Source organism: Cuculus canorus, chromosome 2, assembly GCF_017976375.1.
Source record: "Cuculus canorus isolate bCucCan1 chromosome 2, bCucCan1.pri, whole genome shotgun sequence".
Classification (NCBI taxonomy): domain Eukaryota; kingdom Metazoa; phylum Chordata; class Aves; order Cuculiformes; family Cuculidae; genus Cuculus; species Cuculus canorus.
This window is the reverse complement of record NC_071402.1, coordinates 138,937,453-138,950,969: the sequence shown is the minus strand read 5'-3', so window position 1 is coordinate 138,950,969 and position 13,517 is coordinate 138,937,453. Positions and strand designations below refer to the sequence as shown.

Here is a 13,517-nt window from a genome sequence, read left to right as displayed (position 1 = left end):
TTATTTGGGGAGTAAAAAAATTATTATTGGGGAGTAAATTGCAAGAATATTTTATTACTTAAATGATTAAGAAGGATAAGCATCTTGCACCTTGTTTTTCCTGGGAAAAGGCATAGCTGCAGAACACAATTTTCAGCGACCTGACAGCCTCCAGGACTGCATAGCAGTTGGAGTGACTGCTGCTTGTCTTTGGTGCTCCTCAGTGTCAGCTGAACTTGGTCTCTTATTCCAGATGCTCTCCAAGCTTCATCTGTGCTGGGGGGATGCTAGCATACACTTGAACAGTCTTCTGGAGAAAGACAGTTCGTTCTTTTGGGGAGAGAATTTGGGCACTGGGTTTTCACTTCAAAGGGATGTACGGAACATGCCAGCTTTGCTTCTTTCCATTCAGAGCAGCTCTCCAAAACTACCTTGCCAAGCCCTGTGCTCCTTAACACTCCTATACACCCAGGCACCAGGGCAGACACATCACATATTCTTTGTGCTATGCTATAAAATAATTACTTTGCTCAATTTGTAGAAGATTTCACAACTCATTCTTTGTTTTATGTCCATTTTTTTGTGAAGACAGTTTTTCAAAAGGGCTCAGTGTTGGCTTAACAGTGTCTGCTCCTGTCACAGTCAACAATAAAGCTCCCATTAACTTTAATTGGACCAAAACTAGATAAATGCTGAAATCTGGCCATTAGTAAAGTTTACTAAAGAGAAAACTGTTTTCCTCAAAGAAAATATATATTTGCAATTTAATGTCAGTGCTGCACATTGCACAGATTACTGAACAGTTTGCTTAAGAGAAAACAGCCAAGCTGATTTCAGACTGCTTACACTGATCTGTATACCCTGGTTACAAAGCAGGTTGACAACTTTTAATTCTGTTTATGTACAGCTCATAATTGCTGTTCATTTTCTCTTGGAGCTTTGGGGTAAGTTTCAAGTTTCTTTTATGAACATAATGAATGAGCCTGTTGTTGCTTCCATAATCTAAGTAGGTAAATCAGAGGAACAAATAGAGAAAACTACTGAAGCGCTTTATAGAACAGAATGTGCAAACCATGAAATGCTCTGAAAGCTTTCTTGCTATAGCTTAAAAGACATCTTTTAAAATGAACTCCTCCTGCTCTTTTCTTGGCTGTTTTATCTTTCTTAAATATATAATGTGATTTTTGCCATGGCAGCCCAAGTACCACTGTATCTGCAACGCTGGCTGGATGTCCCCTCCTGGCAACCCTGCCTGCAGTGCTGATATAGATGAATGCAGCCTCCCTAATCGTCCATGCTCACAGAATCCATTTGTGCAGTGCCACAACACACCAGGCTCCTATTTCTGTGGTCACTGCCCCACAGGTATCATGTCCTTCCATGTTGTCATGTGGTGATAGCAGGTAATACTGCCTTTAAGTCACAAGCACAGATGCAGTGTTTTCATCTGTAGAGAATAAATGCCTGTAGGTTGTCTTATCTAGGTAACACAGGCAGTGGAGTGTACCGCATGAGTTATCCCATCCTAAACTGAGCATCTAAAGAGATCTGATGTACCTTCACGTCTATCATATCCTATTATCTTCATGTAATATGTCTGAGGTACTTTCGTGTCCACATGCTCACAGCCCTAAGGCAGTATAAAATCCATTTGTCCCCTTAAGCCATGTAACCTATGATTCCTCTTCCTGTGTTGGGCAGGTAGTGTGTATAGGAAGAATATTGAAAGTATTTAACCGGAATTCAGAATGATCATAAATCTTTGCCAGTTGTACACGTGTGCACTAGACTGCCTTCACTTTAAGTAAAAGTGTGTTTGATTCTGGAATATCCAGAATGCAGCTGAAATAAAATGTTCTTGCACACATTTCTACTCTGTTGTGTTTGTTACCTATTTTGCAGACCAGTATTAATTTTCATCAGTTATGAGTGGGACAGAACTTCTCTTGTGTTAATTAAATAAGATAAAAAATTCATACTTTTCTCTCTACAAATAGATCTGTCGAAGAAGAAAATAAAAAGTTGAGGCATTTTCTGTTTTAATGTCTCTCCTGTGTTGCTTTTTAGGCTGGCAAGGAAATGGCTACAGTTGCCAAGACATTGATGAATGTCAAAGTAGTAATGGAGGCTGCTCAACAGCACCGATGGTTCAATGCATCAACACAATGGGATCCTTCCACTGTGGGCTCTGTCCACCAGGTAAAATGGATTTTTTTTTTCTTGATAAAACTATAAGAAAGCTTACAAGATGAAGATTCAACACATTTGAGCCTGTCTTATGGTAGACTTAAGAAGCTGAAGATTGGTTTCATATATAGAAGTATCACATGCACAAAGCAACACTGTGATATAGAACACAGAGTCCAAGCATATTGCTTCAGCTATTAATGAATGCTTTAAAGAGTATGTATCTAATGATAATCCTCTGAAATATGTTTCTCTTGTATTAGTTAGCTCTTTTGAGTTAAAGCCATGATTTGATGAAGTACTTCTTTTATAAGATTGTTAATGGGAAACAAGGATTGCATAATTATGATAATAACTTAGTTGTCTATATTCATTGAAAGAGTATCCAGTGTGCCATAAGTCAGCCGTATTGTTTGTCTTAAAGAAAACCCCTAGGTAATTGTTTGTCATGCTTTGAAAGCTGTCTGAGAAGGCAGTGTTTCCATCGCAGGTGAAGCAGTGGTAGTTGTGACTTACATCTTTATAATTTGTGGTTTATAATATAAAATGCTTTATGAAATGCATACTATCAGCACTAGAGCTACTAGCAGGAACAACCGTTTCTAATTGACCTTTCAATTGCTATTTAAATGGCAATAGGTCGCAAGTAGTGAATGTTCTCCGTTACTGAGCACTACTACCATGTGGGAAACAGCCTCAGACAAGTTTTTGTGTGGTGCAGTGGACCTCAGCTCTGGCTATTCAGAGTTGTACTGGTGTACTTTGGTCCTGCTGAGCCTCCCGGGAGGAGCTGAATGTTGTGTTTGAGACCCAAGAGCAGTCCTGGTACACAGTGGGAAGCCCGGAGGTGGTCAGGGTTGGCTGGTGGCAGAAGAGTAGGGAGGGCAGCACGTTGTGGCTGAGAGAGCTGAACTCCTGTGGTCTCACTCTTCACCTATATTTGTGTGCTACTAATATACCTTTTTCTAAAATAATGGGAGGATTTAGTTAAGACCAGAGTCCACTCCTGCAGTGTAGGAAGCACAATGAATATGCCAAGAAATACTGCAGTGGCAATCTCAACTTTTTTTCTTTTTAACTGCAGAACACCATTTTACACCATAAATTATATTTTTTTCTCACTAAATTATTGTTTCACTATCGATACTGGGGGAACATAATTCTTATAGACTAACTGAGATTTATCTCTGAACAGGCTATGAGGGAGATGGACAAACATGTACCCAGGTTGATATTTGCTCAATAAATAATGGAGGGTGCCATCCTTTGGCTACTTGCACCTCAGCTCCAGGTACAGTGCTCTCTTAAGACTATAAGTATTATAACACCAGTGTGAATGTCAAGGAGGGTTTGGTTAGGCTGAATCCACTTCATAGACACATATTTATATTGTAGTTGCTTCTCCACAGTTGTTTTTTGCCTGACCTGAAGGAGTTTACAGGCAGGTTAGCTAAAGCCAGCAAGCCTTTCCACAAACACTGACAGAAATAGATTTAGGCTCCACCAAAGAGCAGATTTCATCAAAAAAAAGTGAAGATCTTAATCATTTCTCTTTGATGCATTTTTCCAACTTCAGCTGCTTTCACTGTTCTCTAAATACCCTTTGACTACCCCTACCACTTCCTGTGAAGGTGACCTTGGACGCTCAGGTATCCATAACAAATCAACAGTAGGTATTTGTTTATATGTCAAACTGGACACTGATCAGGGAAAGTATCAAAAGATCAAATAAGTTAGAACTATATAAAGGCTTTGCTTCAAAATGTCAGTGACCCTTACCATCATGGTTGGTGTTGTCATGGTAACAAGGACCAAATACTTTCTGTATTTTTTCCCGTCTCCTAAGGGCCAATGCCATTTTGTTCCTGCACATCTGGATACACTGGAAGTGGATATGGTCCAAATGGATGCTCTCCTGTCAGTGATATCTGTGAGCTGCAAAATCCTTGTGTCAATGGGCAGTGCTTGGTAAGTGCTGGACTCTCTGCAGTGCGTGACAATACTATGTAGTTATAAGCAGTAACAAGAAGGAGATTGGTGAGACTGGAGGCTGAGTGCAGACATACTAAAGGTAATAAGGCAATGTCAGTGAGGATTGGGAGGTCAACAGATACAGGGCACACAAGACATTTCTTTGTGTTTGCAGTAAAGGCAGCAATCTTGACACTAATAACCTGAGAGGAGTTGTAGTTGGTACCCCAAGCGAGCAATGGAACGCTGGTGCTGGTGGGGGAGAACTGATGAATGGCTATCGTTGGTGGGAGAGGAAAGTAATTTAGCACCTTGGATGATGGGGGAATTACCCATGATAATAAAACTAGTAGCTCTGCTGACCTTCAGACTGCTAATATCCAGTACAGTCAGTTATGTGTTCCTAGGCTGATCTTGTCAGAGCCCCCTGGACTCTGGCTGTTTGTATGGATATGGAAAGGGTGTTTCCTGGGAAAAGGTTGTACTCTTGCTGGTAGCAGAGTGTTTTGAACTTTTACTGATTGGTTGTGTGAATTCATTCTCATGCGCAGTGGCCGTCTGGTTTGTCCACATGGACCCTATGAAAGCCCTTTGGCTTCCTCACTGAGGTGTGCTGTGCTCAGGGAATTCCATGTTGCAGACCTGGGGAATTTGATTATACTATTGTGAAGGATATTTATGATTATGATTTTGGAGAAATGTTCAAAAATAGTAAATTTGTTGTTCTGGTAGAATCTGATCCTAGTTTTCCACGTTGGTCTGTGGATATCCTGCTTTGATGATCCTGGGAGATAGGAGGAAAATGGAACGTACAGAATGGACTTGGTAGTGCTAGGTTAACAGTTGGATTTGATGATCTTAAGGGTCTTTACTCACCTAAACAAATGCTTCTATGAGTCTATGATATGTTACCTTTCTCTCACCCCACTTTCTTTGTGAAAGCAGACGATCCCCTCACCTTCACTCCACCTCTTACCAGCACTGCTTGCTCTCTTCTCTAGGTACCTATTGTCTTTTTGCTCAGATCCTTTTGTGCCCAGATCTAATCCACTTTTTGTAACGATTTAGAAACTAGTTATTTTAGTCAATCTATTAAAAGATATGGCATTTTCCCCTAAATATATCCTAACATACAATTGTAGGCAATCATAGCTACAAATTACTACATAAAGATAATAACACAGTAGAATACTTCAGTAATGGGACTACAGAGGCATCTAATAAAATAAAGGAATGGCAGAGCTATTTTTGGGCAGCGTAATGACAGCTGAAATGTAATGTTAATTAAATATCAGACAGTGCAGATCAGAAAAAAACTTTGCCTTTTAAAGCAGCACTCAGAGCTCTAAATGCACATGAAATTTTTCTTCCATCATACTTTAGATCTCTGTTCAGGACACAGAGGACATGAACAGAGAATGCAAAATGAAATAGAGAATATAGCAAATTGATTGTATGTCAACAAAGATGGATTCCTAGCATATTCCTTGGAATACCATGTTCTGCTTTACCTGTAAAAAATAAAATGAGATATATGAGGAAAAAGACATAAAATTAAGACAGTTAGAGATATGGAAAGACTTGATTATAAGGAAAAATAATAAAGGTTGTGGCAAGAGAAATGGAAGAGGCATACAGAATAAGGAATAAGGCAGAGAAGGCAATGAAATTGCTCCCATTTAACATTCATCAGAATGAAAATGAAAGTTAACATCCCATATAAGTGCAGTGCAGACTTCTCAGAGAACAGGCTTGAGAGAAATGATTTATTAACCACTGTTATCTTGACTTGCTTTTGATAGATAATGTGATTGACTTTTTCTAGGGTGATCATTTCAAAGCCAGGCAAACAGTTTTCTGAAAGGCTAAGTGAGAACAGATTTCGATATTTTAGGAAGTAATTTGAAAGACCCCTGCAAAAAAAAAAAAAACTTGATAGAAAAAACAAAGAGCTAGATAGTCTTGATTTGGCTTTAGGCTTATTTTGATATTCATCGGTGACCATCAAGGCCACTAAATTCCAAAGGTTTTATTTCTTGGCTCTGATATCTCCACATAAAGTAAGTATAAATGTCAGGTCTTCTGCTGACTACATTGATTTCTTTTGGTGATCCATGCTTACTAAGCTTATTGCATTTGCTTATATGTGCAGGCAATGATCACTGGATATTTCTGCCTGTGTAATGCGGGCTGGACAGGCTCTAATTGTACAGAGAACATTGATGAATGCATTAGCAACCCATGCCAGAACGGGGGGACCTGCACTGATGAGGTCAATGGCTACTCCTGCAAGTGCACCAGCGCCTGGACAGGACCACAGTGCCAGACTGCCCAGCAAGGTACAGCCGGGACTTCCTCCCCAGGAGAAATGGGTCACTAGGCTTCAGCGAGTAAATGCTCGGTGTATATGATTAATATGGGAATAAACATCAAGTTATGAGAGAAAAAAAACAACCCTCTTCTTGGTGGATTATAGGTCCCAATCTAAAGTCCCTTGAAGTCAGGGGTCTCCATGAATTTTGATTATAGCTGCTTTGTTTAGAAGTAGGAACGTAACAATGAAGTTCATCTGCAAGCCTACTTGCCTTGACTAGATGCCAGACGCCCTAAAATCAGATCTCTGTTCCTGAGAAAGTGATCTCATAAGCTGGCTGGGAAAGAGGATTCAATGTAAGGAGAACAGGTTTACATGAGAACATACAGATGTTTCTCTTCTGCACATACTGTGACATTTGTTGTGAGCTGAGAGATTCTGACATTTCTAGTCAAGACAAAAAGCCAGAAAACACTTTAAAACAGAAATCTAATGAAAGAAGTGTTGTCTATGAAAATGAGAGACTCTGAGTTTTATAGAGTGACTGCAAGGTCCTGCCTTTAACATTTCTTCTTAATATAACTTTTTTCTTTTTGAGATTTTTTTCCCATTAATTTTATTTAAACAAAGTTAGGATAACATTCCAGTGACCCGCCCTGTGGCTAACATCTGTCAGATAGCTCATATTTATTGCAGGTTGCTGTGAAGAAAACATACTAACTTTTTGCACAGTACAAAATGTTAATTTTCACTCAGCCGCTGTGAAATTATATAGCAACTTCTGTCTCTTTCCTATTGCCCTTAAATATCTAACCAATAATGTTTTATTGTTAATTATTGTTAAGGACATGCAGAAAAAAAAATTTTTAACCATGCATAATAAAAGAGATAGAAGCCCCGTTTTTATTCAGTGAGATATTATAATGTATCAACTTTTGCATTAGTTTCTAACGAAGGGAAAAAATAGTGCATTTTATGACACGATGATTCTGAATCTGCTTGAGAAGTTGTAACATGTTTTAGATGGATGCTTCAAACAAAACTGTATTCTTTTCGCCACTCATTGAAAGAAAATACTTAATTTCAGTTTGCTGAGAAATTATTTCTTTAGCATCAGTTCAATAGTAAACTACAGCTGCTTGCACACTGTGCCTATAAGTGCATTGTAGTTTGGGTGCTTTATGGACTTATTTTCTGTAGCTGTTTAGGATTCTTCGTTCACAGCTCTCATTCATTGAATGGCTCAGTGAGAGAAGAGACCACAGTATGTCATGAGATGTATTATCAGACCCAGGAATCTGACCAAAAAGAATAAATGGGGTGATAAAACATCTGAAGGATAACCTATGATGAACCACTACTGAGAGAGACAATTTCATATCGTGTTGGCTTCAAAATGTTATTTCATTGTCAGTGAAAATTTGAAAGATACAATCTGGACGTGGCCTTCTGGAAACAAACTAATTTATGGATATTTTCGTGAGATATGATCAAAAAATTTTGACAGTATCCACATATTCTAGCTGAAAATATTTGTTCTTTCTTAGAAACTACTTTTATCTCAGGGAGTAATTTTGCTCATATTTTGTGATGTCATTCGACTTTAAAGGAAATCCTTAAGTGTTTGTAGAAGTACCTTTCATTGTTGTTTACAATGTTTAGGAAGCCAAAGCTATGCAAGACATGTAGGTTATGTTTAAGTCTATATAATGATAGCACAAATTAATCCATTTAATTTTCTTACTTCTTCTACAGTTTGTGGAGGATATCTCTCAAGCTCCAGTGGGACTTTCAGTTACCCTAACAACCCAAATAGCCAGCAGTACAACACTGGGGTCAGCTGTACTTGGCTTATTCAAACCTCTCCTGACAAGGTAAAATGGAATTCCAGCTAAAGAAACCCTTACTCTACAGTACTCCTTAGGTCATCAAAGTAAATGTGGCCACATTTATGCCACATGTACCAATATTATGATCCAGTCCCATCAGAAAAAATAGCTTTTCAAAAAGAATAACTTTCAGATCCTTACAAGTCTTCAGGTTCCTTAACCTAAGAATTTGCCTGGGTTATATTTTCAAGGTTTTTTCTATGCAGCCGAGGGTTAGAATTTATTCACCTACCACCAGCTAGAGAAGATGTCTTTTTAAATTATTTTAGAATGTGATCTGTGAATAACTGTATGGGAAGAGCTGTGCTCTGATGGATGTCACAGTTGGTTCATGAGCTAAGTGACTGCAGTACAATGTCATGTTTCCAGTTTTTGAGTGCTAGACATGTAGAATGTTAAATTCATATTGCCAATGGCTTTGTATAATAACAGCATTTGATTTTTTAAATTAAATTAAATTGATTTATTTTCAAATGTTGCACTCAAATGTACGTTCTGATTCTCATCTGCAACTAACAATTCCACTTGTGTTATGAGTAAACAGCTACAAAATATGTTAGTTCACACTTTAGCATGGCACTTCTTACTTGGGATCTAAATATTTCATCTCTTTTTTGACATTTTATGGAACTACTTAAGTAGTTTTATAAACCGGAGTTTACTAGTGGTTTATACAGGTGTTATACAGGTGTATGTGACATATGCTCAGCATCAGACTGAAAGCCACTACTGTCTTCAGCAGAGCTAATACTAAAGCACATCATTGAGGAATCAGAATATACACAGCTTTGTAGACACTAAATATCTAGAGTGGGATTATGAGACACTGCTTTTATATGCGCAAATAAAGAATTTCATTTTTTTTAATTTGCATGACAATACTTTCAACCATAGCAAGGATGAGAAATATTAATTTTCTGGTGAGGTAACTGCCATGGGAAACCTGGAATAAAGCATTTTATGCTATATTTCAAGCCTTTCACATGGCTTGAAATATATACATATATATGTTTCTCATACATAACATAGACAAATGGTCTCAATTATTAGTTTATAGAAATAATCTTCTTTCCAGACAGCTTCCCTGTCCAGACAACTTCCTATCTATCGTCTCTCTTCCCTTTTGACCCCTAAGATTCTGTAATATCTTCTTCTGTCATGGTACTTTTCAGGAAACACCATAATGGCTGCAAAGCACATAGATCCTCACAGTTGCATGAACACATATATCTGGTCTATGCAGAGTAACCGCATGAACTGTGCTTCAGCAAACAGGAAAAAAAAAAAAAAAAAGAGAATTCTTGTTTTGTTATTTCCTGTTAGATTCTGCGTATTACTTTCCCATTCTTCCAACTGGAGGCTAGTGATGAGTGTAACTCTGACTTCCTTCAAATCCATGATGGACCTTCAGCATCAACACACGTGCTGGGAAAATACTGTGGATCGTCAGCTCCTGCAGAGCTTTTCAGTTCCCACAACTCCCTGTATTTTTGGTTCTATTCAAACCATAGCATTATAGCTGAAGGTTTTACTGTTCAGTGGGAATCTAAAGATCCTGGTAAGTTTAATAAAATGTCAAGTAATTTAGCATCTTCATGGCTTTGGAACAAAATGAATGAGTTATTTTGTTTGATTAGGAAACATTAGGAGCAATAGGACAATATTTTACTAGAGAGTGAGGCTGAAATGTAGATATCTGTCAATTTAAAATATTTAAACTCCAAGTCTAGGCCTCTGCATGAAAAACTTTCAGCAGTTTTTTTTCTGTGAGGAATCCCCCAAAGAGCATGAGTTCCTGGAGAGGCTGTAATTCTGATTAGTTCTCTTTTTCTCAAAAAAGCATCTACTACTTTGAGCAAACAAGTTACCTCTTTTTTTGCCATTGGCATTTTACAAGAGGCTTAAGAGTTTGAACTATACTTTCCAAACATGGTAGATTGTTGGGAATTAGATTTTAAATTATCTGTGACATTTTCGGTATGAGGGAAAAAAACCCCAAAAGGTAAAGAGGGAGAGAGGTATACGTGTGACTAAACTAGCTGTTCCTTAGGCATAACACACAAGTTACCCCTACCATTTCTGTTATGCTAAGAGGGATGCAGTTTTTTTAATTACAGGTATATAAAATAGTCTTCCCTGTAATTAATTTTTTTTAAATGAAAATTCACTAGTGCTAGGATAAAACATGGAGATTATTTAATATACAAAGTACAGAAACTCAGATTAATTTTGTTAACTCAATCCAAACCACAGTGCTTTTGATCATTCTCCTATAGATATTTCCATTGTAACTGGGAAAGGATCTTTATTTACTGTGCAAATCAGGAAATATTGTCATTCTGCTTTTATAATTGGGTTTCAGAGTTAATGGTAAAATTTAAACAAAGAAGTAACTTGTTGGTTTGTTTGGCTTTATCTTTGTTTCTGAATTTATTCTGGATCCCAAAGCGGCATCTAGTTTAACACCATAGGAGAATTCATCTTCTGACCTGATGTGTTAAAGACTGTTCTTTCATGTTTTCTTTTAGAATGTGGTGGTGACCTGACGGGTACTTACGGCTCGATAAGCTCTCCAGGATACCCTGGTAAATATCCTGTAAACAGAGACTGTTTCTGGACCATCTCAACCAGTCCTGGCCTCCTTATCACATTTGCTTTTGGCACACTAAGCCTAGAACACCATGAAAACTGCAGTTATGACCATTTAGAGGTAAAGTGTAATTGTGGATTATGACAACATCTTATAGCTGGTTTGGAATAGCATGTTCTTCAAAAACTGTGCAATGTGGAGCATGATTTCAGGAAAGCAATAGATCTCCTGATACGTTCTTTCTCTTTCACAAACCCCTTGATAATTCTCCTAGGAGCACCATCACAGCGATGCTTGTGGGTCTGTTTCTGTGTGTTTGGAGGAAATTTCCTATGAGCTTTCCCTCCACCCACAATCTACAGTAAACTCCTGGGGCCTTTGAGATAACTTTAAGACCATTGGTACTGTTCATAGTTGGCACACAACTAATAAACCTAATCACTGATTTGACATTCTGTCTAGATTCGAGATGGTCTTCTTCCACAAGACCCCATCCTTGGTAAATACTGTAGCACTGTGTCTCCACCCCCACTCCAAACCACTGGTCCATATGCGTGGATTCACTTTCACTCTAATGACTTAGTAACTGATAAAGGCTTCTACATTGTCTATACAACATCTCCTGGTAAGTAAAATTCTGCATTAAAGGGTGATCTGTGACATTCCCAAGATATAGCTAACAATACATAGCTGGATATAATTAACACTTGCTATTTAATAACACATAAATCTTCTTTGATTTACAGCCATCTTACAGAGGCAGACTAAATGGAAAGTTACTGTACTTGTGAATATCTCAAGTGATTTGTTTGTTTCTTAATATAGCGGATCCAAGTTGTGGAGGAAATTACACAGATAGTGACGGGGTTATCACATCTCCTTTCTGGCCTAACCCTTATATCAACCACCGACAATGTATCTACATTATTAGACAGCCAGAGAATGAAAAAGTATACCTCAATTTCACCCATATGGAGCTGGAGAGTCACACTGGTTGTTCATCGAATTATATTGAGGTAATTTCTCTTAATCAGTTGTTATGAAAAGTTGATTACATGTATGTGCAAAAACATGTTGCATAATTTCTGTCCCATGGACCACTGCAGAAATAGATGTTAATCAAAGGACTACGTATACTAGTTTATTAGGGTCCAAAAGTCACAGGGACTAAAAGAGCAGGACTGCACATTTAGAATGAAGCAAAGATAAGAGAACAAGAAAATCTGTCTATCTTAAGACTAATTCTTAATCAGCTGTACATGATTAAGATGGTATTTGGAGCTTTGGCAAATGTATGCCAAATGCAAGAAAAAGAGAAATAATGCCATAGCCATAGGCATTTTCTTGAGTCATGATGTTATACAGGAAATCTTGTTCTGGCACAAAAGGGAAGCACAACATATATACATGTAAATATACATACATATGTACCTACATATATACATGTAAATATACATACATATGTACCTATATAAATATGTAAAACCAGGTGTTTATTTTAGCATAACTGAAATCTTACGAGTTTAATTCAAGAATTATTATTAGTCTAATTATTACAGAAAAATAAAGAGTACTGTTAGAATATTTCTATGTGGAAAATGTAGTAATAAGACAGTGGTAACGTTGATAGTAACTGGGATCCACTTGAGATGATTTTTGTGTTTGCTTTTACACCTATCTCCCTCTTCACTGGTCTGCAGCTTCATGGGACATCTGGACTTACTACTACAGTGTGCCTTTTAGGTACACTGGATAACATTTCTTCATTTTGCTTGTTGTCCCTAAGCCCAGTTTTGTCCAGCTTGTGGTCTGCTTTTCTAAATTTACCCGAGTGCAGGTGAGGTGTGGCATGGTGCTGTGTGGGCCAGGGACTACCAAGGACATGGTGATTCCCTGGAGGGGCAGAGCGGAGCTTCACAGTCAGGGCTCGTTCCACTGCCCTGGCTAGGGAGCAGGGCAGCCCTGGGCATCTGACACCTCCCTGGGGATAGGGGTGGGCCAGGAATTGGGACACCAGTCTCTGGTGGGACTGGGACACGGCTCAGCAGAGCCCATGGCTGGGCAGGGCGGGACAGGGCTGTGCGGAGCTGGAGACCAGCCCGGCTGCAGCGTCACCGGGACAGGGACTGACAGCCCCGAGGGGCTCACATGGGGTCCTGGGCAGGATGCAGGGGCCTCAAAGGAGGCAAGGCGGGGCCAGTGAGCCCTGGTGGTGCCCTCGGGGCCTGACAAGCTCTTTATGTCAGTGTCCCATGCTCCTTATGCTCGCACTCTGTCCCTGTTCTCTGTGCCATGCCGTGACCCACCATCTTTCAAGGTGTCTGTTGTCACACCCAGCCTGCATTTCTCCGTACGGTCATAAAAACATCATCCTACATGGAGTGGCTGCTGGATACTACTGTCTGTATAAAAGCGTGGCTTTTTAGAGGCAAAACAGAAGTAAACCAAATCGGGCAGAGGCAGCAGGGTGCTTGGCAAAGCTGCCAGCACAGCTGAAGCAGGTAGGAGCAAAACCTACAGTGCCAGTGCAGAGCTGCATCCTGTGCCACCAGCTACAGAGTTATGTGGCAGTGGGCTTTGGTTTTGT

At 39.0% G+C, this 13,517-nt stretch overlaps 1 protein-coding gene across 1 annotated transcript in view; it reads left to right on the top strand.

Annotated features, from left to right (window-relative positions):
- Positions 1-13,517, top strand: part of CUBN (cubilin) — a 142,037-nt gene that overhangs the window by 8,657 nt on the left and 119,863 nt on the right. Inside the window, exons 8-17 of the mRNA XM_054057709.1 lie at positions 1,176-1,344; positions 2,047-2,178; positions 3,362-3,457; positions 4,013-4,134; positions 6,290-6,476; positions 8,207-8,325; positions 9,664-9,898; positions 10,869-11,050; positions 11,393-11,555; positions 11,756-11,946. Of these exons, the coding sequence (XP_053913684.1) occupies positions 1,176-1,344; positions 2,047-2,178; positions 3,362-3,457; positions 4,013-4,134; positions 6,290-6,476; positions 8,207-8,325; positions 9,664-9,898; positions 10,869-11,050; positions 11,393-11,555; positions 11,756-11,946 (1,596 nt within the window). The remainder of the gene's footprint in view (positions 1-1,175; positions 1,345-2,046; positions 2,179-3,361; positions 3,458-4,012; positions 4,135-6,289; positions 6,477-8,206; positions 8,326-9,663; positions 9,899-10,868; positions 11,051-11,392; positions 11,556-11,755; positions 11,947-13,517) is intronic.